The 27,599-nt window shown below is 38.1% G+C and overlaps 1 protein-coding gene across 19 annotated transcripts in view; it reads right to left on the reverse strand.

Annotated features, from left to right (window-relative positions):
* CADPS2 (calcium dependent secretion activator 2) overlaps window positions 1–27,599 on the reverse strand; it is a 591,939-nt gene that overhangs the window by 259,870 nt on the left and 304,470 nt on the right. For all 19 annotated transcript variants that reach the window (XM_045166445.1, XM_045166444.1, XM_045166437.1 and 16 more), the window contains exon 7: window positions 24,800–24,911. In XM_045166445.1, the coding sequence (XP_045022380.1) occupies window positions 24,800–24,911 (112 nt within the window). The remainder of the gene's footprint in view (window positions 1–24,799; window positions 24,912–27,599) is intronic.

Consider the following 27,599-nt stretch of genomic DNA (forward strand, 5'->3'; position numbering starts at 1 on the left):
GGCTGCCGTCTATGGGGTCGCACAGAGTTGGACACGGCTGAAGCGACTTAGAAGCAGCATATAAGCTTTGATATTTGAATAATGGGGGTGGGGGAGACAGCATGGAAAACAAACATCAAGGTGAGTAAATTATTTTGAAATCTTTTCTGATATCACTACTTAATGAACGATTATATGAAGGGGCTCAAGTAATATATTTAGCAGAGTATGCTCCTTGAGGGCAAGATCTCATAATGATAGAGTGGTTTCTAGGGTAATTTAAGCCAATATATTCAAGTAAGGCATTTTGTTTTTGACAAGTGTAGTTGATTTACAATATAGTGTTAACTTCAGACGTACAGCATAGTGATTTGGTATTTTTGTAGATTCTTTTCTATTGTAGGTTATTATAAGAAAATGGCTATAAACTCCTTCTGTCCTAGAGTATATCCTTGTTGCTTATTTATGTTACATATAATAGCTTGTATCTTATCCCAATACCCCTAATTTGTCTCTCCCCTCCTCCTCTCCCTCTTGCTCACCCCTGGTTTGTTTCCTACATCTCTGAGTGTGTTTCTGTTTTGTATATAAACTAATTTGTACTTTTTTTTTTAGATTCCACATACAAGTGATATCATATAGCATTTGTCTTTTTCTGTCTGACTTATTTCACTAAGCATTATATTGTCTGGGTCTATCCTTACTGCTTCACATCCTAGATACTTACCAAGTATTTGTTGGAAAGATGGGTGGATACTTAGAGAAATGAGAAATAAAGATGCAAAATGCAAACTGATACCTCACTGTGGTGAAAAGAGAAAAAGGCTTGCCAACTAAATTACTGCCAAAACTTTATAACGGAAAATGCCAGTAGCAAATGCCAGAACTTGTATGCCACTTACTTGCCAGTCTCTAAAATATTTTGAAACTCTCATCTTCCCACTTTTCGACTGTAACAGGTAGAACAATTTGTTGTTATTGTTCAGTTGCTCAGTTGTGTCTGACTCTTTGCAACTTTATGGACTGCAGCATGCCTGCCTTCCTGGTCCTTCACTATTTCCCAGAGTTTGCTCAAACTCCTGTCCACCGAGTCAACGATGCCATCCAACCATCTCATCCTCTGTCACCTCTTCTCTTCCTGCCCTCAATCTTTCCCAGCATCAGGGTCTTTTCCAAGAAGTCTGCTCTTCACATCAGGTGGCCAAAGTACTAGAGCTTCAGCATCAGTCCTTCCAATGAATATTCAGGACTGATTTCCTTTAGGGTTGACTGTTTTGATCTCCTTGCTGTCCAAGAAACTCTCAAGAGTCTTCTCTAACACCAAAGTTCAAAAGCATCTTCTTTGGCGCTCAGCCTTCTTTATGGTCCAACTCTACATCCATACATGACTACTGGAAAAACCTAAGCTTTGACTATATAAATCTTTGTCAGCAAAGTGATGTCTCTGCTTTTTAATATGCTGTCTAGGTTGGTCATAGCTTTTCTTCCAAGGAGCAAGTATCTTTTAATTTAGAATAATAGTCTCCCCAAAATGCCTAGTCCTAATCCCCAGAACCTGTGACTATGTTACTTCCCTGGCAAAGGGGAGTTGTGGTAACAGATGGAATTAAGGTCACTAATAATGGAAATAAGGCCTTAAGAAAGGGAGATTATACAAGTGGGCCCAATGCAATTACAAGGGTTCTCAGAGGTGGAAGACGACGAAAAAGGAGTGATGTAGCAATGTGATGTGAGCAACAATCAGCCATTGCTGGTTTTGGAAATGGAAGAGGGCCATGTATGAGCCAAATACAGGCAGCCTCTAAATGCTGGAAGAAGTAAAAAAAAAAAAACAAAAAAAAAACTACATTCTACCTTAGATCTTCTGGATAGGAACACAACCCTGCCAACAGGTTAATTTGAGCCCACCAAGATTCGCTTTGGACCAACACAACTCTAAGATAATAATTCTGTGCTGTTTTAAGGCATGAAGCTTTCCGTAATTTGTTGAAGTGGCAACAGGAAACCAATACACAGGTAATAAAAGCTATAATTTGATCATAACAACATAAAATTTACCTACTAGATTTCTTTAGCTAATTGTGTGACTCAAAGATTTTTACATATAGTTTTCTACCATTATGTGTGATTACTTTAACAAGATGGTTTTATGTATGTGATTATCTCTCTTACTTTCCTGAAGTATTCTGCTTGTATGAAATCTTTTGAAAAAAATGTTTCTCCCTTTGTGTTAAAGCTTTCGCTTATCATAAATCAAAAGAAAAACTTAAAAAGGATTCACAATGAGACAGATTTTGGTGGCTACTAGAATGAAGACCATCATGCCTATATTTTTAGCAAATGTCAAGTTCCACACACCCAAATGCTAAAGGATTACATCTTCCATTTCAAAGTCTTTCTTGAAGACTTTGAAAGATACAGTCAAATTTGTCATGGTATTTTCCATGGCTCAATTAAAGACACTGGCTTAAATAATCTTCATATATCACTGTTATTGCTTGTAGGGTCTCAATTTCAAACTTCTCCTTGAGTGGAGCAATATATTCCATCACAGCTACGTCTGTCTTTAAGACTTAACTAGACAGCAAAGCATTATTATTAGTCTTGATTTATTCCCCTCAGCCATAAATTATGAATAGCAGTAACCTTTATATTTCCTTACCAATACAGTTTCTCTTAGAGGACTCTGCATGAGTAGCTTTATCTTGAGTGTTTCTTTTTTACTAGTCTGGTTATAATAATGCCTGGCATTTATAAAGAACCTTTCAACTCGGTGCCTCGAAACGCTTTGTGGAATTTAAATTAATTCTCACATCACCCTTAAAAGATAGGCATTGCTCTTGTTATGTAAATAACTTGACATTGAAGTTAAATGAATAGCCAAGGAAAATTACTTCAACATAACGATAGGCACTTTCAATTTTACTTCCCCTCCCCAACACATTCCCTTCATAATTTCACAAACTGTATAAGAACTAATTTAGCTTTGTTCTTACTCTTTGGTTATTAAGTACTATAAGAATTCTTAGAGTCAAACCAATTTTATTTCTGTCAATCCATACATACTATGGTGGGATAGGAAGGAGGAAGTTATGATAATGTCTATGCTTGGATTACTTCAGCTGCATCCTTAAACTGAAAACAATTATAGCTAAGGGTTTGGAAACTAATTTACAGATAAGTGTTGGTATTTATATTAAAAACCAACTGCCACCCTGAAGAATGAAGGTGAATTATTATTCTTCATTTGAATAAGATGTCAAAGCAAGGGCTGATAATTACAACCTCACAATCTGCCAAGATGATAAGATTCATGAAAACCTTCCTAATTTGTCATTCTATATGTATGCAAACTAGAAAGAAGTCCTTTAAAGAATGGAAAAAAAGAAGATAGGACAATAGGAGGTTAAGAACTCTTGGTGTTATATTTTCACTTGTTCCAAAGAACTTCATGAATTCAGAGACATAGAAGACGGAAGTGGCGAGGAATAAAGGTCAAGGGAGAGAGCTTCAGTGATTTGTTCATGCCCTATTGTGTATTAAGGCAGAGCTAAAACCACAATTTACATCTTCTGGAAGCAGGTTTCAACTTTTCATTTTGTGATATTCAACAACCAATCTGAATGCTGGATCTTTGACCTAAAGACTTTATTTTTGACTCAAAATACATGTAATAAAAACTAGCAGGAGATAAAAGTACTCAGCTTTTTGGTATTAGTGCTAAAGACAATAAAATAGATGTTCCAAAGAAGCTTTGGGGGGTTCACTGGTGGCTCAGTGGTAAAGAATCCACCTGCCAATACAGGAGACATGGGATCAATCCCTGGGTTGGGAAGATCACCTGGAGAAGGCAACTAACTCCAGTATTCTTGCCTGGGAAATCTGAAGGACAGAGGAGCCTGGCAGGCTACAGTTCATGGGGTCGCAAAAGAGTCAGACGTGACTGAGCAAATGAACAATAGGCTTTGGATAGTTCCCAGATACAGTAACTAAAAGAACAGGTTAGGAACGAATGTGAGGATGTTTCAACCTGCTTCTTCAGTGTATTATAACTAAGAGATGGGCTGAACATCCTAGAATCTTACTTTTACAATCGAATCCAAATCATATATTATTCAGTTATTGCTGTTTAGGCTTATCACTTGGTTAGGGAGCCCAGGTGTTCAAGCAAAACCGACTCACTTTACTGTCTAACCACTCCAGTACTCTTGCCTGGAAAAACCCATGGATGGAGGAGCCTGGTAGGCTGCAGTCCATGGGGTCGCTAAGGGTCAGACATGACTGAGCGACTTCACGTTCACTTTTCACTTTCATGCATTGGAGAAGGAAATGGCAACCCACTCCAGTGTTCTTGCCTGAAGAATCCCAGGGACAGGGGAGCCTGGTGGGCTGCCATCTATCGGGTCGCACAGAGTCGGACACGACTGAGGCGACTTAGCAGCAGCAGCAATAGCACGCAAAGGTGAAATGAAACTGAAATTTCAGGAGATGGTTCATTTGTTCATTCAGCCTTTCAGCAGTAACTGGACATGTACTGTGCATCAGAAACTGTTAGATGCTGCTGCTGCTGCTAAGTCGCGTCAGTCGTGTCCGACTTTGTGTGACCCCATAGATGGCAGCCTAATAGGCTCCTCTGTCCTTGGGATTCTCCAGGCAAGAACACTGGAGTGGGTTGCCATTTCCTTCTCCAATGCATGCAAATGAAAAGTGAAAGGGAAGTCGCTCAGTCGTGTCCGACTCTTAGCGACCCCATGGACTGTAGCCTACCAGGCTCCTCCGTCCATGGGATTCTCCAGGCAAGAGTACTGGAGTGGGGTGCCATTGCCTTCTCTGAGACAGATGCTATTGCTGAAATAATAAGTCCTAGGCCTTACCTTCAATGGGAAATGGAGATATAATATTGCACAGCTCATAAACTACACATGAAATGTTTGTTATATTATCATTTTGAAGTTAGACTAAACTTAAAGCAACATTTAATAGTAATCAATAATAAGCAAACAAAGAAGAAAAATGGAACCAAAAAAATATTGTTAGTCTAAAAGAGAAAAAAAGGAGATATAAAGAACATGGAAGACAGAAAAAAAACCTAAATGACATTTAAACTTAATCATATCCATAATCATACTAAAATACATTTTAAATACTGATTGAAAGGCAGAGATGGTCAGATTGTATAAAAAATAAAGATTCAATCATATGTGGCTTTTAAATACAAAGAAACAAATATATTAAAGGATGTAAAAATATATAATATACTAACATTAGTTAAGAAGAAAGCTTGGATAGCTAAAATAAAGAAGATTTTAAAGCGAAGTATATTACCAGGTATTACAAGGCATAAATGAAATATAATACAAAGTTATTTCAGAGTGACAAAGTGGTCAATTAATGAAGAGGAATAGAAATCCTAAGTATTTATGCAGATAATATTTATCCTAAATATTTATGCATATATCTTCAAAATAAGGGCATCAAAAAATAATAATAATAGGTCCATAATTATACTCAGGTTAATATCAATCTCTCAATAATTGCTTTTTAGAAAGTAGATCCCAAAATTAGTAAAGATTTGGATATTTGAACAACAACTTGAACTAATTGACATTTATAAAATTCTACTGAACACAAGAATATGCAGTTTGTTTGTTTTTTAAACTCTGAATGTGGAATATTCACAGGATAGACCGTATTATAAGCTATAAACTAAGACTCAATAAATTTAAAAAGGATCCAACTTATATAAACTATATTCTCTAAGGCCAATAGACTTCAATTAGACATCAATTAGAAATCCATAACATAGAGAGCTCCAAAAAGCTCTCATATATGTGGAAACTAACACATTTCAAATAACCCATGGGTCAATGGAATCAAAATAAAACAATATTTTGAAGAGAATGAAAATGAGAAAAAAAATATAAAAAATTTTCTGGGCTGCTACTAAACTAGTATTTAGGGAATGGGGACTTAGAGCACTAAATGTCTAGATTATTGGGTTGGCCAGAAAGTTCATTTGCATATTAAGATATTGCAGAAAAATCAAAAAGGACTTTCTGGTCAACCCAACAGAAAAAAAAGATTTTTCTTAAATCACTGGATTCAGTTTAATAAAATGTATCACGAATTAAACTCAAAGTATATAGAAGAAACTATAAAGATTAGAGCCAAAATAGATTAAATAAAAAATAGCAGAAGGAATTTTATCAACTTGAGGAAAGGGATCTACCAAAAACCTACAACTAATGTTATATTTAATGTTCAAAGAGTCATTTTTTTCCCCCTAAGATCAAGAATTAGACTAGGATGTCCACTTTCACTATTTCTATTGTGTTAGAGGTTCAAATAAGTACAATGGGACAACCAAAATACATAAATAAAAGCATCCAGATTGCAAAGAAGTAAAATGATCTCTATTAGTAGACAAGAAAATTGTTTATGGAAACATTGTCCACCAAGATACCAGCAGAACTAGTTAGTGAGTTTACCAAGGTTACAGGATGCAAGATCAATATAGAAAAGTCAATTACATTTCAACATAATAACAATATCTAAATTGAAAAATTAAAACTAACAAAATAATGTCATTTAAGGTAGCAACAAAAATATGAAATACTCAGTGACAGATCTGGCAAAAGAAATGCAAGAAGATCTGTACACTGAAAACTATTAAGACATCACTATGGAGAACAAAATAAGACCTAAATAAATACTGTGTTCCTGGGTCAGAGAACTCAACTCTGTTAATCAATTACCAAATTGATATACAGACTCAATATGATCACAGTAAAAATCACAGTTGATTTTTTTTCCCCAGAAATCCCCCAAATGATTTTAAAATTCAGAGGGCAAAACAAAGGACCTATAATAGCCAAAACTATGCAAGAGTTGGAGAGAAAAAAAGAAAGAAACAGAGCTGGAGAACTATCACTACTTAATATAATAGACTTACGATAAAGTCAAGGTAATCATGGCAGTGTGCTACTGGCATTGAGATAGAAAACTAGATAAATGGAACGGAATACAGAGTCCGGAAGTGGACCCAACAAACATGTGGACAACTGATTTTCAACAAGTACTAAGAGAAGAAAGTCTTTACAATAAGTGGTACTAGAACTTGATACTCCTACACAAAAATGTGAACTCTGATTTATTAGTAGCTCTAGAAATAAAAACTAAAAAGATCAAAGAGCTAAATTTAAAAATATGAAACTATAAAACTTCTAGAAGAAAGCATAGGAAAATTTTGACCCGGGGTTAAGCAAAGATTTCTTACATATAGCAACAAAAGTACAAGCCATAAAAGGAAAAAAAAAAAAAGGACTTCATCAAAATTAAGACCGTCACTCTTTGAAACACACTGTTAACAAAATGAAAAGATGAGCTGAATTCTCAGAGAAAAATATTTTCAAATCATAATTCTGGTAAAAGATGCACAAACAACAGATTATTATGGTCTTTCCAAACTTAAGAAAACAGGCAATCCAACTAAAAATTGGAAAAATGTCTGAACGGATGCAAAGAATGACAAAGTAAATCATTATTACTTAAGTCATTACAAATGACAAGTACACATGCAAAAAAGATAACATGATTAGTACTAGTTGTTACAGAAGTATAAATTAAAACCATAATATGACACTATATCTATTAGAAATAAGGATTTGGTATAGTGTATAGGTTGAATACTTATTCTATCTGGGATCAAGGTTGCTGTTGTTAGCTGTTCAGTCATGTCCAACTCTTTGCAAGTCCATGGGCTGTGGCTCACCAGGCTCCTCTGTCCATGGAATACTCCAGGCAAGAATATTAGAGTGGGTAGCCATTCCCTTCTCCAGAGGATCTTCCTGATTTAGGCAACAAACCCAGATCTCCTGCATTGCAGGCAGATTCTTTACCGTTTCAGCCACTAGGGAAGTTTAACTCATTAGCTAAATGAGAAACTAGATAGGTTACTGGTCATGGATGCAGAAGCCCTAATGGAGGTGACTGTTGAAGATACAGGAGTAGAAATTTTGATGCAGAAGAGGGTCTGGACCCTGATTAAATAAAGATATCAAAAGATAGGAGAATGATAAAAAATGAAATGAGAACGATATAAAAAAATAAATAGAACCCACACAGTAGAGAAGTGTGCTATTTCAAGGGGACAGAGAGTAGTCAAAAAACACAGCAGAAAAAATATTAAAGATTTGATTGGACAATAAAATCCATAATCAATTTAAAGGGGTGATTTTAGTTTAATAGTAAGGATGGATGAGTTAGCAATGGATTAAAGGAAGACTAAGTAGTTAAAAAAAAGAAGTTAGTGCATTTCACCCATAAAATATTTACTGAGGAAAACTTACGGAAAGTGATATGAAAGCTAAGGGGAAACCTGAGTAGGTTTGAGGGAGGCCTCTATTTTTCTGAGGAAACTGAAATGTCAACTGTAATCACCCACATGGACCCACTGTGGAGCATGTCTATTTATAACTTGCTCTTTCAGCACTGAGAAGGAAAGAAAATGCTTTCCTCTCACTTTACTGCGAAGATGATGGCCAACTCCTCAGAGAGGGTCTGAGGGAGACTCCCTAAGGAACAAGTGATTCACGTTATCAGTCTCCTTTCCAAGTCCGACTCAGGATGATTAAGTCTTCTTTAACACTTTACAGATTATGATTAATGAGCCAGATGTAAGCTGCAAAGAAAAATATCTAGAAAGACTTTGCACCATACATGCCTGATCTCTGGCCCATCACCTGTCTGTGGTCCCTTTCCTGTCACTAGAATGGCTTCTGTGATATGACATCCAAGTCTTGTGACAAATGGCTACAGAAAAGGTACACGACTTGTTGTTTGTAGGACTTCCCAGCAAGAATACTGGAGTGGGTTGCCATTTTCTTCTTCAGGGGATCTTTCCAATCCAGGGATCGAACTCACATCTCCTGCACTGCAGGCAGATTCTTAATTGCTGAGCCACCAAGGAAGCCCCGTACCACTTGTTAGAACTACAAAAATAAAAGTTTACTTTGTATGGTGATGTTAGTTAGATATCTGTGAAATGCAAACAAATGTCCATTCCACTTTGCAGCAGATGATATTAATTTGCTGGCTAAAATAGCTGTCATCTAATATCACCTATTTTAATAAAATTGGATATCAAATTTTGCTTTCAAATGGTAAAATATCTATGATTATGATTTCATGAGCAGTTTCTCTAAAGCTGTTTTGATGCATATGTAGATGAATCAAATTTGTATAATGCTGGAAAGTTTAATCCTCAAATATAAACTTTGAGTGAAGGGAAGACCTAAAATGATTTTTAAGATTTTATAATTATTTGTGAAAACTAGGATTGTTAATTAGTCAATAAAACATCTGTAGTCTATTTGTGATTTACTGCTTTGCATGTTGCAATAAGAAGTTCTATGCTGCCTGTCTATAAACCCAGGCATTCAGAGGCATGATTTAAACTCTATAGGTCTTAACCAGTTCGATATATGGGGTGTAGTTAAATATCCTGAACTTAGCTAAAAATATGTTAGCTCTTGAACATTTTAACATAAATGAAGAACTCAGAGGGAACTCAGCTTGGAGAGTACTATATAAATGAGAATAATTAAAAAGGATATACTCTAGGAAAACAAGAGGGGCAAAAAAGAAAATTAGACCAATGAATTAGAGCTTCTGAAACAGTAATTATCCCCCAAGAAAACAGATGTTTGAACACACTGTATTGCTTCTCTCTTAAACAGAAATCATGCCTATTCTGATAATTCTTCAGATGGATCTCCTTCGATACATCAGAAAGCCACGTAAGAAACAAGTTGATGAAAAAAGCATATATATAAGCTAATTTCGGAGAAGGCAATGGCACCCCACTCCAGCGCTCTTGCCTGGAGAATCCCATGGACGGAGGAGCCTGGTGGGCTGCAGTCCGTGGGGTTGCTGGGAGTCAGACACGACTGAGCGACTTCACTTGCACTTTCATGCATTGGAGAAGGAAATGGTAACCCACTTCACTTCTTGCCTGGAGAATCCCAGGGACCAGGGAGCCTGGTGGGCTGCCATCTATGGGGTCGCACCGAGTCGGACACGACTGAAGCAACTTAGCAGCAGCAGCAGCATAAGCTAATTTGTACCTGTTACATTAAGATGTAACAAGACGTTTTAAAGATAATAGCTCATTTTAATGGAATAATCAATTGAGCAAAGCTAATTTATCTTAATATTTTAAATGTACCTGAACTTTCCATATAGTATTTACGTTTGTAAAACATGCATAATGATTGTCACTTTGAATTGTTAGGTTATGACTATCTCTATATTAAGGAATGTTGAATAAAAGTACAAATACTGAAATATCATTCATCAAATAAGAAAAAAAGTGCACTGTTCTAGCTCCACTGTACCATAAAGAAAATAGATTCTGATTTATATGCTTCTCTATCCTCAGGGAGGCAGAAGAACCAGTGCTCTCCTGTGTATACTGATGATGGGGTACCATGACCATGAGCTCCCAGTGTTTGCACAGATAATAGGTTCTTTTTGTAACAATTGTTGGAAAGAATGTGTTCATAGCAACACTTTTAAAACTAAAAAGTTGTCTGGGTAGAAACTTCAAAAACCCATTTTGGACTCAAGAACACCATTTAAGTTAAACAGTACCAAAGAAAACAATAATTCATCTTGAAAGACTCAACGGAAACTGAACTGCTCACAAATAGATGCCTTGTGGGATTATTTAGATTTTTATATGGTTATGTTATCTAAGCCTTGTTTTTAAAGTTTGAGGGGACAATAGATTATGATAAACCGTATATTTTTGGGTGCTTAACTGGTCCACTATTTACCTGCTTGCACATACCCGTAATAAGAAAAATACCCTGTTCTGCCTCTAGGTAGTCCCTCAGCACCCGGTGGGAGGCTGGCCATCAATTCGGATGAAAAATCTCCTTATGCCACCTAGTTTCCATAAATAGGTATTCGCATCTGTCATCTGCTAACAAAATCTACATGCCAAGCATTTGCCAAAGAACATAACCTTCAACTGCCTAATACCTATTTAAATTTCAGGTATCATTTCACAAAACTATGTGGTACAATAATTTGTGGGGTTTTTTGTTTGCTTGTATGTTTGTTTACTGAGTTACTAGTTCTCAACACTGGCTGCACATTAGTACCATTGATACTCTCTGTGCCAATGTTTGTCAACCATATATGCACATGACTAGCTCCTGAGAAGTGTTTAAATGCTCCTTTCTGGATTCATCCTAAACCAACTAACTCTGGGAGTCCAGAACTTGAATCTTTTCAAACACTCCCTGAACCATTCCCTGTGTGAACATAAAGTTGATATGCACCATCATAAATGAAAGTAATAAAAGCAGCCAGAGAGTACCCTAATTGTTTCAAATCACTGTATAAAATGATAGAAAATGACCAGACGGACCTTTGTTGGCAAAGTAATGTCTCTGCTTTTTGAATATGCTATCTAGGTTGGTCATAACTTTCCTTCCAAGGAGTAAGTGTCTTTTAATTTCATGGCTGCAGTCACCATCTGCAGTGATTTTGGAGCCCCCCAAAATAAAGTCGGACACTGTTTCCACTGTTTCCCCATATATTTCCTATGAAGTGATGGGACCAGATGCCATGATCTTCATTTTCTGAATGTTGAGATTTAAGCCAACTTTTTCACTTTCCTCTTTCACTTTCATCAAGAGGCTCTTTAGTTCCTCTTTACTTTCTGCCATAAGGGTGGTGTCATCTGAGAGACTGATCTGATCTGATCTGATGAGAAATATGACAAGGTTGATGCAGAGAATAAAAAGGCTGACATAATGATGGAAGAAAATATATATATATTTCTATACATATACTATACATTTAGTGCACTATACATTTAGTGCAGACTACTAGATTCAAGCATTTTCAATTAGCTGTAAAAAAATGATGCTGTAATAGGAATTAGCAAAATTTTGTTTTCAAATAATATGGAAAGTTCATAGAGAATACATACTCATGGAAAATTGACTAGTTAACAGTTTTATCGAAAAAGCAAGGGAGTTCCAGAAAAACATCTATTTCTGCTTTATTGACTATACCAAAGCCTTTGACTGTGTGGATCACAAAAGACTGTGGAAAATTCTGAAAGAGATGGGAATACAAGACCACCTGACCTGCCTCTTAAGAAACCTGTATGCAGGTCAGGAAGCAACAGTTACAACTGGACATGGAACAGCAGACTGGTTCCAAATAGGAAAAGGAGTACGTAAAGGCTGTATATTGTCACCCTGTTTATTTAACTTCTATGCAGAGTACATCATGAGAAACGCTGGGCTGGAAGAAGCACAAGCTGGAGTCAAGATTGCTGGGAGAAATATCAATAACCTCAAGGCTATGGTTTTTCCAGTGGTCATGTATGGATGTGAGAGTTGGACTGTGAAGAAGGCTGAGCACTGAAGAATTGATGCTTTTCAACTGTGGTGTTGGAGAAGACTCTTGAGAGTCCCTTGGACTGCAAGGAGATCCAACCAGTCTATTCTAAAGGAGCTCAGCCCTGGGATTTCTTTGGAAGGAATGATGCTAAAGCTGAAACTCCAGTACTTTGGCCACCTCATGCAAAGAGTTGACTCATTGGAAAAGACTCTGATGCTGGGAGGGATTGGGGGCAGGAGGAGAAGGGGACGACAGAGGATGATATGGTTGGATGGCATCACTGACTTGATGGACGTGAATCTGAGTGAACTTTGGGAGTTGATGGACAGGGAGGCCTGGCATGCTGCGATTCATGGGGTCGCAAAGAGTCGGACACGACTGAGCAACTGAACGGAACGGATGCATGAAACGGCTTTAGCTTAAATAATATTCAGTCCTGCTTTAAGTCATGAAATTAAATTGGCCCATACTGACACCATGATTTATAAAAGTCACATTTCCTCATCCTATCAAACAGTATTTAATGATTATTTTAGGAAAGACTTTGGACTCAGAAAGCTCAAGTTCAAATCCAGATTCTTGCAATTGCTGAGTGGTCTTAACCTCTAATTATCATTCTTTAACTAAACATGGACGTTACTCTCTTCTTCGAAGAGGATTAAATGGGATATGTGAATAGTAAGCAATCACATACAGCAACCAGTAAAGCAATATAATGGTAGAGAAGGAGAACTAGAAATGACAACAGTATGTGTATTTCACCTAGTTCAATTTACAGACAAGGGGTCAGAGATTCAGAGAGTAAATGCCTCCCAGATCATGCCGAATAAAAAGTCAACCTTACTTAGTATGGCAAAACTGATCTAATAAATCCTTCAGTGAGTTGTTTGGGTGAGAACTATTATCTGATAGATCTGTTGAAGGAAATCTCCATCATGACTGAATTTACAGATATTTTCAGTGATTTTTACCATTTAGAATATAAATAAGATATTTTACCTTTCTATTGCACTGGCTACTTTTAAATAAGGGCCTCCCAGGTGGCGCTAGTAGGAAAGAGCCTACCTACCAATGCAGAAGACTTAAGAGATGGAGGTTTGATCCCTGAGTCAGGAAGATCCCCTGGAAGAGGGCACAGCAACCCACTCCAGTATTCTTGCCTGGAGAATCCCACGGGTAGAGGAGCCTGGGGGGCTACCCTCCATAGGATCACAAAGAGTCAGACATGATTGAAGCAACTTAGCACAATTTTAAATAAAGTAATCAGACATACATCCTTATTGAGATACATTCTAAGGACAAAAAGAACTGCAAAGAAATACCATTACTTTGTAAGTTTTTTGTTGGTTGTGGTACTGGTACAGTATTTCTGGAACAAATTTGTATGTATTATAAAACAGAAAATATTAAATTTATGTTGATGCTGCAGAGAACCTGTAAAGTCATGATTTAAAAAAATATTTATCCCTTAACCTGTTCATTTCTTGTTTCTCCCGTTGTGGTTTGATGATTTTTCTTAGTAGTATGGTTCTGTTTCTTTCTTCTTAGTTTTTGGGTGTCTATTGTGGGTTTTAAATTTGTGAACAACATGAGGTTCACATATTTGCTTGTTTTAAACTAGGAGTCATTTAAGTTTAAACACACTCTAAAAGAGCCACATTTTTTACTTCCCTCCTCTACATGGTGCTTTGATGTCATATTTTAATTTTCACACTTATCCCTTTACAATTTATTATAGCTATAGTTGCTTTTATAATTTTTGCCTTTTAATCTCCATACTGGCTTAATGTAAGCGGTTGAACCTCAGTCCTTAGTATATATTTGCCTTTCCTAGTGGGATTTTCCTTATTCTATTGATGGCAGAATGTGAAGAGGAACTAAAGAGCCTCTTGATGAAAGTGAAAGAGGAAAGTGAAAAAGTTGGCTTAAAACTCAACATTCAAAAGACTAAGATCATAACATCCAGGCCCATCACTTCATGGCAAAGGATGGGAAAACAATGGAAACAGTAACAGACTTTACTTTTTGGGTTTCAAAATCACTTCAGATGGTGACTGCAGCCATGAAATTAAAAGATGCTTGCTCCTTGGAAGAAAAGCTATGACCAACCTAGACAGCATATTAAAGAACAGAGATGTTACTTTGCCAACAAAGGTCCGTCTAGTCAAAGCTATGGCTTTTCCAGGAGTCGTGTATGGATGTGAGAGTTGGACCATAAGGAAAGCTGAGTGCCGAAGAATTGATGCTTTTGAACTGTGGTGTTGGAGAAGACTCTTGAGAGTCCCTTGGACTTCAAGGAGATCCAACCAGTCCATTCTAAAGGAAATCAGTCCCGAATATCCATTGGAAGAACTGATGCTGAAGCTGAAACGCCAATCCTTTGGCCACGTGATGTGAAGAACTGACTTATTTGAAAAGACCCTGATGCTGGGAAAGACTGAAGATGGGAAGAGAAGGGGACGACTGAGGATGAGATACTTAGATGGCATCACCGACTTTTGGACATGAGTTTGAGCAAGCTCTGGGAGTTGGCTGATGGACAGGGAAGCCTGGCGTGCTGCAGACCATGGGGTCACAAAGAGTCAGAAACAACTGAGCGACTGAACTGATAGATTCCTATCTTAAAGACCCTTTAATATTTGTTAGAATAGGTTTACTACTAACAAACTCTCAGTTTTTGCTTGCCTGAGAAGTTCTTTATCTTTTCTATTCTAAATGATAATCTTGCTAGGAAGATATCCTAGGTTACAGGTTTCTCCCTTTCAGCACTTTGAATATACCACGTCACTCTCTTTTGGTTTGCAAAGTTTCTGCAGAGAAGATAGCCTTGTAGTGCTGCTGCTGCGCCTAAGTCGCTTCAGTCACGTCCGACCCTGATTCCCTTGTATTTGACGGTTTTGTCTTTCTGCATTTGTAATTCTTTATCTTTTGTCATTTTAATTATGATATGTCTTAGTGTGGGTCTGTTTGAGGTCACCAAGTTCGAAATCTGCTCTGCTTTCAATATCTGGATATTTATTTCCTTCCTCAAGTTTGGAAAGTTTACAACTACTGTTTCCTCAAATAAATTTTCGAACTCCTTTTCTCCTTTCCTTTCTGGGACCTCTATACTGCAAGTATTGGCAGGCTTAATGTTATCCCACAGATCTCAAACTGTTTTCATTAAAAAAAGAAATTTTTTTTTCTGCTGTTCTGATTGGGTGATATCCATTATTCTATCTTCCAGATGACTTATGTGTTTTTCTGTATCACTTAGTGCGCTCTTCATACTTTCATGTGTGATTTTTTTTTTAACTTCAGCTCTTGTATTCATTTCTGATTGTATCTTTTTTTCTATTTTCTAGTTTCCTGTTACCAGTTTCATTGAATGTATCTACCCTTTTCCCTAATTTATTTAACATTTTTATTACCAGTGCTTTGAATTCTTTATCTGGCAAGGTGTTTATTTCATTATTTGTTCAGAGGTTTTCTTCTGCTGTTTCAATGACAGCAATCCTTCTACCTCCTTTTGGTTAATTTTCTCTGCCGCTATGAATTTAGGTGAAAGTTACCTACTGTGGTCCTGAAGGAGTATTCTTACGTGGGAGAGTCCCTTTGGAGATGTGCCCAATGCCTTTGGTAGGAGAGCTGGATTTGATGTGAACACAAGTCATGTCTTTGCTCAGGGTGTGCTGGCAGCCATGGCCTTGGTAGTGGGTGGGGCTGGAGTTGGCAGGGCAGAGCCAGGTGTGCGGCCGGTCCTCCCCTCTGCTCAGTGACCCTCGACAGCCTACGGGAAGAGAGGTCTGATCCCAAGTTGCTGCAGCAGAATCCCTGAGGGTGAGCCTGAGCTGGCTCTATTCCCTTTAAGGATGGCTTATTCTCTTTCTCTGTACTGGAAACCCATGCCCAACAGTGGGCAGTGCTGAAGCAAATGGGACACATAGTGGCCTCTATGCTCTTGTCTGCTTCAGACAGAGGCCCAAGCTTTCTCTGCTGTGCTGAGTGTGCACCCACAATTGTTTCCCTCACTCTGCTCAGACACAGCCTCAGGTGCAAATCCCTTTGTCGCTCACAGCTGATCACTGCTCCCAGCCTCCGCCGCCCTTGCCCTGTGGTGGAACAACAATGCGGGGCAGGGGAACCCATGTGGTCTTTCAGCACATATGGGGTGGTGAGTGGTGGTGGACTGTCTGCCACAGAGATCTAGGCTGCTTAACTAAATGCTCAACTACGGCCATCACCACCTCACCCAGGCCCTGCCCAGAACTTGGTAGCCTCTGCATCCCACACCTGAGTTTTCTCCCCAGTCGTGGCTGCTTCAGGTCCAGTGTCTTGGGAAACCTGGCAGCCTCCAGGACAGACCTCCCGCCACTCTGACTTGGGGGAGAAGCCAGTGCACTCCTGCTGCTCACAAGCTGAGTTTAGGGTTCCCAGAGTCTACGTGTTTGTCCCAGCAGTTCTCCAGCCAGCTGAGGGGGATCGCCTTCCCTGTTTAGGACGTCAGGACTAAGGTGTGTAATCTGTGGCTCTCACTGCACATTCCCTAGGGCAGGGGTCCAACTGTATTCTCGCTTCTTCTCTAAGTTCCTGTCCAGGGTCACAAGGCTCAACAGGATTGCTTTTCTTCTCTTCGTACTGGATGTTTGTATCTTTTCTACAGCCTTGGCTGTGCAGGAGTCCTTCTGCCAGTTTCCAGTTAGTTTTCAGTGAGAACTGTTGACATGGAGGTCTATTTTTGATGTGTTCAAACACATGTGCACTCCACATTCTCTTACTCCTCCATCTTGACTGATCTCCTGTAATGTACAGTTCTATGTGTTTAGGCAAATGCATACATCCATATACCCAATACCCAGTGTCACACATAAATACTGCTTCACCTTGAAAGATCCCTGAACACCATTTACAGACAACCACTTCCCCCTTGGGTCAATCCCCGGTCAATTCATCTATTTCCTGCTTCTACAGTATTGCCTCTTTTAGAACAAATCATACAATATGTTGTAAGTTTAAGTTTGTTGATCTGCATCCTTGTCAGCATTTGTTCTTGTCAGTTTCTTATATTACAGCCATTCAATGGTATCACCTTGTGTTATCAATCTATTTTAAGGGCTCTTTACTCATCTTTCAAATACCACACTAAATTTTAATTTAAAAACTTCACTCAGCCAAGATCCCCAGATACAGAATTATATAGACTACAGACTTCAGATGATGTAAGGCCTTTTTCTTCAAATTAAACTCTTTATGCTGTTTCTGAGTGTGGTGGTAGTGGTTCAGTTGCTAAGCTGTGTCCAACTCTTGGGACCCCACATGTAAAAGTAGATAAATATATAGAAAACATTACCAACAGCTCTACCATCCAGAGATGACTACCGTTTTCTTCTAATTGTGTGTGAGTGCATATATGGTCATGTCTAAAGACCCAAAGTTTTTTTTAATTAATTAACATGCTTTTGGCTGCACTGGGTCTTTGTTGCTGCATGCAGGCTTCTTACTGCAGCTGCTTCTCTTGTTGCAGAACATGGGCTCTAGAGAACTCAGGCTTCAATAGTTGTGGTTCATGGGCTTAGCTGTCCATGGCATGTGGAATCCTCCTGGATCAGGGATAAAACCCATGTCCCCTGAATTGGCAGGCAGACTCTTAAACCACTGGACCACCAGGGAAGTCCAAATTAATGCTATATTTAATATTCAAAGACTGAGTGTTTCTTCCCTAATATCAAGAATAAGACCAGAATGTCCACTTTCACTATATCCATTCACTGTAGTGGAGAATCTTGTAGATGCAATTGTTGTTAGTCGCTCATTGGTGTCTGACTCTTTGCGACCCCAGGTTCTGCAGCCTGTCAGACTCCTCTGTACATAGGATTCCCAGGCAAGAACACTAGAGTGGATTGCCATTCCCTTCTCCAGAGGATCTTCCCAACCCAGGGATCAAACCCAGGTCTCCTGCATCACAGGCAGATTCTTTACCATCTGAGTCATCAGGGAAGCCCAATAGATGCAATAAAACAGTCAAAATAAGTACAAGCATCTAGATTGGCAGGTGGATTCTTAACCACTGGACCACCAGGGAAGTCTGACCCAAAATTTAAAATCTGATTAGGTTTGAGGAAAGAAAGCCAAGCGTGAAGGAAGAATCATAGTAAACAAGGTGGGTGTAATAGGAGATAAATTTAGAGAGACCTGTTCAGGTGGAGTGGAGTTCTTCAATGTTGATTGTGTCCAATGTTGAGGCCTTGTTAAAAGAGACTGTGGCATCCTACCCACCAAATTTCTGATCCAGCAGAGAGAGATTTGGGCCTGAGAATCTGAATTTGCAACCATCTTCCAGGTGTTGCTGATGCTGCTGGTACAGGGTCCCTTTGAGAACCCTTCCTGGGCATACCATACTACGATGAAGAGTCTGAGTTTTTTCTTACAAATAGATGAGAAGACAGTGTAAGGTTTTAAAGGCAGAATGATGTGCTTCTGTGTTGAATTTTACATAGATAATAGTGGCTGAGGTGTGAAAGCTGAATCAGAGGGGACAGGATGACAAATGAGGAAGCAGTAAGTGGACTACTACTAGTGAGAAATTGTCTTGAATCAGAGTAGAGAAAATGTTCAAGTGTGAACCAACTCAGTATAAATTTAGGAAAAAGCTGACAGAACTTGCAAATAGACTGGATATTAGTCAAAGAAGAAGAAAAAAAGGGCAAGCTGAGGTCACTGCCTTTACAACAGCCTCTATGGAAGACTGGATGGGGTTGCTAATCAAAAGTTCTTATTTCAAAAATATTTAGTGTGCAATATCCATTAATACACTAGAAATACCAAGTATGCAAGTTAGATATACAAATCTAAAGCTCCAAGGAAGACAATTTAAAAATGGGACGCCATTAACCCATGAACACATTTATAATCATGGAACCTACTGAGGTCATTAGTATAGATCAATGGCTTGAAGCAGGTCTGCTCCCAGGGGACACTTAGCAATGTCTGGAGACATTTCTTATCGACTTCTCTTAAGAGCGGATGAGACAACTGGCATATATTGACCGGAGGTCAGGAATGCTACTCAAATATCATAAAATGCACAGGAGTGCTCCCAACAGCAAAGAATTATCTTCCTCAGAACATCAATAGTGCTGAGGTTGAGAAACTCTTATACAGATAGAAAAGTTGGCTTTCGTGTATGATGGGAACACAGGAGTACAAGGCTTTTCTCAGATATACAAACAACTGGAAAATATACCACTTGTGCATGTTATTTAGAAGTTGCATCAGTTCAGTTCAGTCACTCGCTAAATCATGTCTGACTCTTTGTGACCCCATGGACTGCAGCATGCCAGGCCTCCCAGTCCATCACCAACTCCCAAAGCCTACCCAAACTCATATCCATCGAGTTGGTGATGCCATCCAACCATCTCATCCTCTGTCGTCCCCTTCTCCTCCTGCCCTCAATCTTTCCCAGCAACAACGTCTTTTCAAATGAGTCAGTTCTTCACATTAGGTGGCCACAGGATTGGAGTTTCAGCTTCAGCATCTGTCCTTCCAATGAAAATCCAGGACTGATTTTTTTAGGACTGACTGATTGGATCTCCTTGCAGTCAGAGGGATTCTCAAGAGACTTCCTGAACACCACAGTTCAACAGCATCAATTCTTCAGTACTCAGCTTTCTTTATAGTCCAACTTTCACATCCATACATGACTACAGGAAAAACCATAGCTTTGGCTAGACAGACTTTTGTTGGCAAAGTAATGTCTCTGCTTTTTAATATGCTATCTAGGTTGGTCATAACTTTCCTTCCAAGGAGTAAGTGTCTTTTAATTTCATGGCCGCAGTCACCATCTGCAGTGATTTTGGAGCCCCCAAAAATAAAGTCTCTCACTGTTTCCATTGCTTCCCCATCTATTTGCCTGAAGTAATGGGAACAGAAGCAATGATCTTTGTTTTCTGAATGTTGAGTTTTAAGCCAGCTTTTTCACTCTCCTCTTTCACTTTCATCAAGAGGCCCTTTAGTTCCTGTTCACTTTCTGCCATAAGGGTGGTATCACCTGCATATCTGAGGTTATTGATATTTCTCCAGGCAATCTTGATTTCAGCTTGTCCTTCATCCAGCTCAGCATTTCACATAATGTACTCTGCATATAAGTTAAATAAGTAGGGTGACAATATACAGCCTTGATGTACTCCTTTCCCAATTGGGAACAAATCTGTTGTTACACGTCTAGTTCTAACTGTTGCTTCTTGACCTGCATACAGATTTCTCAGGAGGCAGGTCAGGTGGTCTAGTATTCCCATCTCTTTAAAAATTTTTCACAGTTTGTTGTGACCATACAGTCAAAGGCTTTGGTCTAGTCAATAAAGCAGAAGTAGATGTTTTTCTTGAACTCTCTTGCTTTTTCAATGATCCAACAGATGTTGGCAATTTAATCTCTGGTTCCTTTGACTTTTCTAAATCCAGGTTTAACATCTGGAAGTTCATAGTTCATGTACTGTTGAAGGCTGGCTTGGAGAATTTTTTTTTTAATATTTTTTAAAAATTTAATTAATTAATTTATTTTACTTTACAATATTGTATTGGTTTTGCCTTATATTGACTTGAATCTGCCATGAGTGTACATGTGTTCCCCATCCTGAACCCCCCTCCCACCTCCCTCCCCATCCTATCCTTCTGGGTCATCCCAGTGCACCAGCCCTGAGCACCCTATATCAAGCATCAAACTTGGACTGGCGATTTGTTTCACATATGATATTTCACATGTTTCAATGCCCTTCTCCCATATCATCCCATCCTCACCCTCTACCACAGAGTCCAAAAGACTGTTCAATACATCTGTGTCTCTTTTGCTGTCTCGTATACAGGGTTATCACTACCTTCTTTCTAAATTCCATATATATGTGTTAGTATACTGTATTGGTGTTTTTCTTTCTGGCTTACTTCACTCTGTATAATAGGCTCCAGTTTCATCCACCTCATTAGAACTGATTCAAATGTATTATTTTTAATGGCTGAGTACTACTCCATTGTGTATATGTACCACAGCTTTCTTATCCATTCATCTACTGATGGACATCTAGGTTGCTTCCATGTCCGGCTATTATAAACAGTGCTGTGATGAACATTGGCGTACACGTGTTTCTTTCAATTCTGGTTTCCTTGGTGTGTATGCCCAGCAGTGGGATTGCTGGGTCATAAGGCAGTTCTATTTTCAGTTTTTTAAGGAATCTCCACACTGTTCTTCATAGTGGCTGTACTAGTTTGCATTCCCACCAACAGTGTAAGAGGGTTCCCTTTTCTCCACGTCCTCTCCAGCATTTATTGCTTGTAGACTTTTGGATAGCAGCCATTCTGACTGGCATGAAATGGTACCTCATTGTGGTTTTGATTTGCATTTCTCTGATAATGAGTGATGTTGAGCATCTTTTCATGTGTTTGTTTGGCTTGGAGAATTTTGAGCATTACTTTGCTAGCGTGTGAGATGAGTGCAATTGCATGGTAGTTTGAACATTCTTTGGCATTGCCTTTCTTTGGGATATGTATATGCAATTTATATATATACATATATATCTGGAGAGCTGAAGAATAAATTAAATATACCTCAAGTTACATTATAGCATTAGACTTAAATGGCTGGTGCTATTAGACAGTGAAAACACAATAAGGGAATAAGGTAAAATGAATGTAACCATAATTTAAATGAAAAATTTGGCCAGTCAGAATGGCTGCGATCCAAAAGTCTACAAGTAATAAATGCTGGAGAGGATGTGGAGAAAAGGGAACCCTCTTACACTGTTGGTGGGAATGCAAACTTGTACAGCCACTATGGAGAACAGTGTGGAGATTCCTTAAAAAACTGGAATCCCACTGCTGGGCATACACACTGAGGAAACCAGAAGGGAAAGAGACACGTGTACCCCAGTGTTCATCACAGCACTGTTTATAATAGCCAGGACATGGAAGCAACCTAGATGTCCATCAGCAGATGAATGGATAAGAAAGCTGTGGTACATATACACAATGGAGTAGTACTCAGCCATTAAAAAGAATACATTTGAATCAGTTCTAATGAGGTGGATGAAACTGGAGCCTATTATACAGAGTGAAGTAAGCCAGAAAGAAAAACACCAATACAGTATACTAACGCATATATATGGAATTTAGAAAGATGGTAACAATAACCCTGTATACGAGACAGCAAAAGAGACACTGATGTATAGAACAGTCTTTTGGACTCTGTGGGAGAGGGAGAGGGTGAGATGATTTGGGAGAATGACATTGAAATATGTATAATATCATATATGAAACGAGTCGCCAGTCCAGGTTTGATGCACAATACTTGATGCTTGGGGCTGGTGCACTGGGATGACCCAGAGGGATGGTATGGGGAGGGAGGAGGGAGGAGGGTTCAGGATGGGGAACACATGTATGTCTGTGGTGGATTCATTTCGATATATGGCAGAACCAATACAATATTGTGAAGTTTAAAAATAAAATTAAATTAAAAACAACAACAACAACAGAAAAAAAGAAAATTACAACAGAACACGTCATTCAAAATTTTGAAAACTAATGATAGAGGGAAAATCTTTGAAGCATGTAATAGTTTTGATTATGAGTCTGCAGAATTTTATTCTATTTCATAGGCTTTATGGTCATATTATTATTTTATTTGCTTGAAAAAAAATAATCTGGAAGCACTTTGTAAAACACATCACACTTGAAAGAGACTGATTACAAGAACAAAAGGAAGGAGAGACAAATTGGGAGGTTGTGATCAACATAAACAAACAACTATATTTAGAAAAATAGCTAATAAAAACCTACTGAATAGCACAGGGAACTCTATTCAATACTTGGTAATGATCTATATGGGAATACTCTAAAAAGGAGGGGATTTATGTGTATGTGTAACTGATTCATATTGCTGTTCAGCAGAAACTAACACAACATTGTAAATCAACCATACTCCAATAAAATAATTAAAATAAGAATAAAGACTGTGAAAGAGATGATTACTAGCACAAATGCGAGTTAATGGTGATGTATATTGTCAGTAGAAATAAGAAAACATGCTCAGTTTCTTTAATAAAATCGTGTATATCATTTAAAAAAAAAAAAAAGAAAAATTTGGACTCACAAATCCATCACACTATATGGAATCTCCAGGGCTCTTCTCTTAGATTATGCCACCTGTACACCTTTGTTGCATGAATAAATGCACAAATATACAAGCACATGAGTGAATGAACATTATGGTTTAGCTCTCTTAGGTAATTAAGAAATAGATGCAACAGGGAAACAGAAGAGGAAATACAGAATGTAAGTGCAGACTCACGATTTCTGGACTGTGGATAGAGATTCACAAAATCTCTAGAAATGAAAAGAAACTTCAAAGGTGTAGACCGAAAAGGAGGAAGATTCGAAATCAACAGCAATCCTAACTTTAAGGGGAAGAAAATCCAGTATATACACTAATCCTAGTGTCCTTCAACACGGAGCATCACAGCAGCAATCCACCATTACGAGAAATCCCTGAGAGAGATTTCTTGAGGCTTTATCCTCTGCAAAACACCTGAGAAAGCAGCACTCAGGTCTGAGTGAAATAGAGCCACATTACAGAAGATAACTTTGTAGACGACTCATCTTCAGAAACAAGACTGCAGAAAATCTTTCACACAGAGAGGTGTTGAGAGCACAACATGTTAACATTCATGCTTTTACAGTCAGAAGATGCTGAGTATAAGTGAAAGAGACAGGAATTAGAGGGGGCTAGGAAGATCCCCTGGAGGGGGAAATGACAATCTACTCCGGTACCTTTGCCTGAAAAATTTCATGGACAGAGAGGTCTGGCAGGCTGCAATCCATAATGTTGCAGAGTCAGACACGACTAAAGTGACTCAGCACTCATATTCTAGGTATGAGGAGGTGCCCATGGGGGGAAAAATAATTCTGTGTTAAAAGGTGTGTGACAAAAATCTTCACACAGAGAAGAATAGGTATAAGAGAGAAATACACTTGAGATATTCTTTAATCAGTCTAATCACAATATAAGGAACAGATGACTTCAAAGATAAAGAGGATGCTTTTAGTCCATGGACAGAAACGTTTAAATCAGGGTTACCATTCACCAAGAAGGACGAGTCGGTCCATACCACTCCCTTGCTGGCTAGTGAAGTACGTGGGCCAGGAATGACTGTCAGTAACTATGACTTTCTGTGTTTCCCTTACACACCCAAGACCTATCACAATACAGTCTAATTACAGCAATTATGTTTAGTAAATCAGAGATGTAAGCTGGGCTCATAGGAAATTACAAATAAATTACTAATGTAGTTCATACACTGCATGCTGGTCCACTTCAACTCTAAATCAAGAGAAGTTAAAACCGTGCTGCCTGGGACATGTGGCGCTGACCATAACTCACCCTTCCCAGTTCTTTATCTTCAAGAGCCAGGACGCCAGTGCTTTCTGTGAAGAGTTTTACTTTGACCACAGGCCGTGGATGAGTAGTGGTGAAGTCTCCTTGTGTTCCCCACCTGCAACAAAGTACCAAAGTTTCGATTTAAAATGCTGCATTAATTTTTGTCTTCCATATAGATGTGTCTCCTTAGAAGGCACATCAAGCAATACAGAATCTTTCGTGGCTCAGTGAGATTTTTATCTTCCCTTTTGATTCTGACAGGTGGCAGTCAAGAAAGAAAATAACAATAAGCTTTACAGCTTGTAATAATTATTCAGCTGGTCAAAAAATTAGCACATTAGACTATAAAACATAAGAATCTAGATGAAGGTAAGCATTAAAGAATATATATGTAACTGGGTCACTGTTGCACACCTTAAACTAACACAACATTATAAATCAACTATACTTCCATAAAAAAGCAAAGCATTGTAGATATAGCTATTGGTACCTATTTTATTAATTTAAATATAAATTACAATACCATTTTTATGGATGGCTGGGGAACATTTCTAGGGGTTTGAATATAAGAGGCAGTGTCTCAGAAACCATTTTTTCATGTTGAAAATTTCACCCCATCTCTTCTTGTAAAGTCTTTACTAGACATTTTATTTATATTTTTAAAAGTGGAGGCAATTATCTTGTCATTTACTTCATATGATTTTTTAAGTTCATGTCAAAAGGAAAGAAATAAGCATCATAAAATATAGGAGTGTTTTGCCATTGATTTCCTAGTACACTCTCCAAAGAACAGAGTAAATCTGTCTATATCTGACTTTTCAAATCATCATAACAAAATAACTTGTTTCCTTGGTTTATCTTTAAATTAACAGCATCTCATCATTACCACATACCAACTCATTCTAGTCTGTTTACAAACTTAACTGGCATACACTTGATATTAAAAAAAATCTTATAAATGTTTCTCATATTTCTGATAGATGAGACATGAGATTTAGCACAGCATGAAGAAAATGCCATTGGGAAAAATAAGAGGAAGAAAGATGTACGAGACAAAAGAAAGAGAAATTCAATGAAATAAAGATTCCTATTAAAAATAAATCACTAAATAAAAACACCAATCTCTTAAAAAAAAAAAAAGGCAAGCAGTGGCACCGTCTAAAGTTTACTTTATAAAACTTATTCAGAAAGCTGAAATACAGAAATAAAAAAAAAACAAAACTGAGAAACGTATACCAAAATTGAATACTCACAATGTCTTCTCCTATCAATGCAATTTTAATTTTTAACACAGTGATGTATGTTCAGTAAAAGCAGAGGCTGTTTCAATGACTAAAGAAACTAGCATCAAAATGCTAGTTTGTTCTTCTGAAATTAACATAATACTTCAGAGGGAAGGAGGAGATCCATTAAGGATGGAAAACAACTTAATTTCTATCTTAGATTTCTAGAAAGGGATTTGCCAAGAATTTTTTTTTTGCCATTTCATAGAATTGAGAAGGTCTGAGATAAAGTTGAGCTAAAACAGGAATAAAAAATGAAAATAGATTCAGAATCAAAATAAGGAAGGACAGAATGATTTTCAGTTTAGAGTGAGGGGTCTTAAGCCTTAATACAGTCAGGCAATCTGAATGGTAACTCCAGAGTCGATTCCCATGACATACCCCTTTCTTTGTCGAGTATCATGCGGCCAAATTTGGAAAACTAACTTTCTAAACGAAGTTCACCTTTTTTAAGTTCTATGTTTATGCATCATATTAGAGAATAAAATTTGTATGGCAGTAATCTTTTAAAATAATTAAAACCAGCTTCATATTATAAAATATTTATCTGTGTGTCTAACTTTTCCATGAGTACTTGAAAACTATTCTGCATTGCGGGTACAGTGTGATATATATGGATATAAGATCAAGGTTGCTACTGTGCTATTTAAATCTATTTTATCCTTGATGAGCTTTGGTATCCCTTATATAGCAGCATATAGGTATTCAGATCTCCTACCAAGACTGAAATTTTGACACTTCCTTTTATATTTTTGTTAACTTCTGGTGTCCTATTTGGTGATGTAAAGTGTTCAGTGAGGCATCACCGACTCAATGGACATAAGTTTGAGAGAGCTTTGGGAGTTGGTGATGGACAGGGAAGCCTGGCATGCTGTAGTCCTTGGGGTTGCAGAGTCAGGCATGACTGAGCGACTGAACTGAACTGGAAGTGTTCAATAGTAACCATATCCTTTAAGTATGAATAGTTTATTATTTTTCACAATCCTATGGTCTTGTTACTTCTCAATTACTAGACTTGTGTAAAAATAGAGAACTAACACTATGCTAGGAATAGTGATAAGGTAAAAACCAACTTATGCTATGCTAAGTCGCTTCAGTCGTGTCAACTCTGTGTGACCCCACAGACGGCAGCCCACCAGGCTCCCCCGTCCCTGGGATTCTCTAGGCAAGAACACTGGAGTGCGTTACCATTTCCTTCTTCAATGCATGAAAGTGAAAAGTGAAAGTGAAAGTGAAGTCGCTCAGTTGTGTCCGACTCTTAGGGACCCCATGGACTGCAGCCTACCAGGCTCCTCCATCCATGGGGTTTTCCAAGCAAGAGTACTGGAGTGGGGTGCCATTGCCTTCTCCAAAAAACCAACTTAGAGAAGTCAAATAAGGAATCTAATCAACATATTGCAAGTAGAGACAGTAATTAGAAAACAAAGAGCTAAAATTTAATGGGAAATCACTGATAATATATATAACTTGGGAGGGAATCCAGGATATCCAGTCTCAAAATCAGTAACGCCAATAAAGAC

Source organism: Bubalus bubalis, chromosome 8 (genome assembly GCF_019923935.1).
Source record: "Bubalus bubalis isolate 160015118507 breed Murrah chromosome 8, NDDB_SH_1, whole genome shotgun sequence".
In the NCBI taxonomy this organism is placed as follows: Eukaryota; Metazoa; Chordata; class Mammalia; order Artiodactyla; family Bovidae; genus Bubalus; species Bubalus bubalis.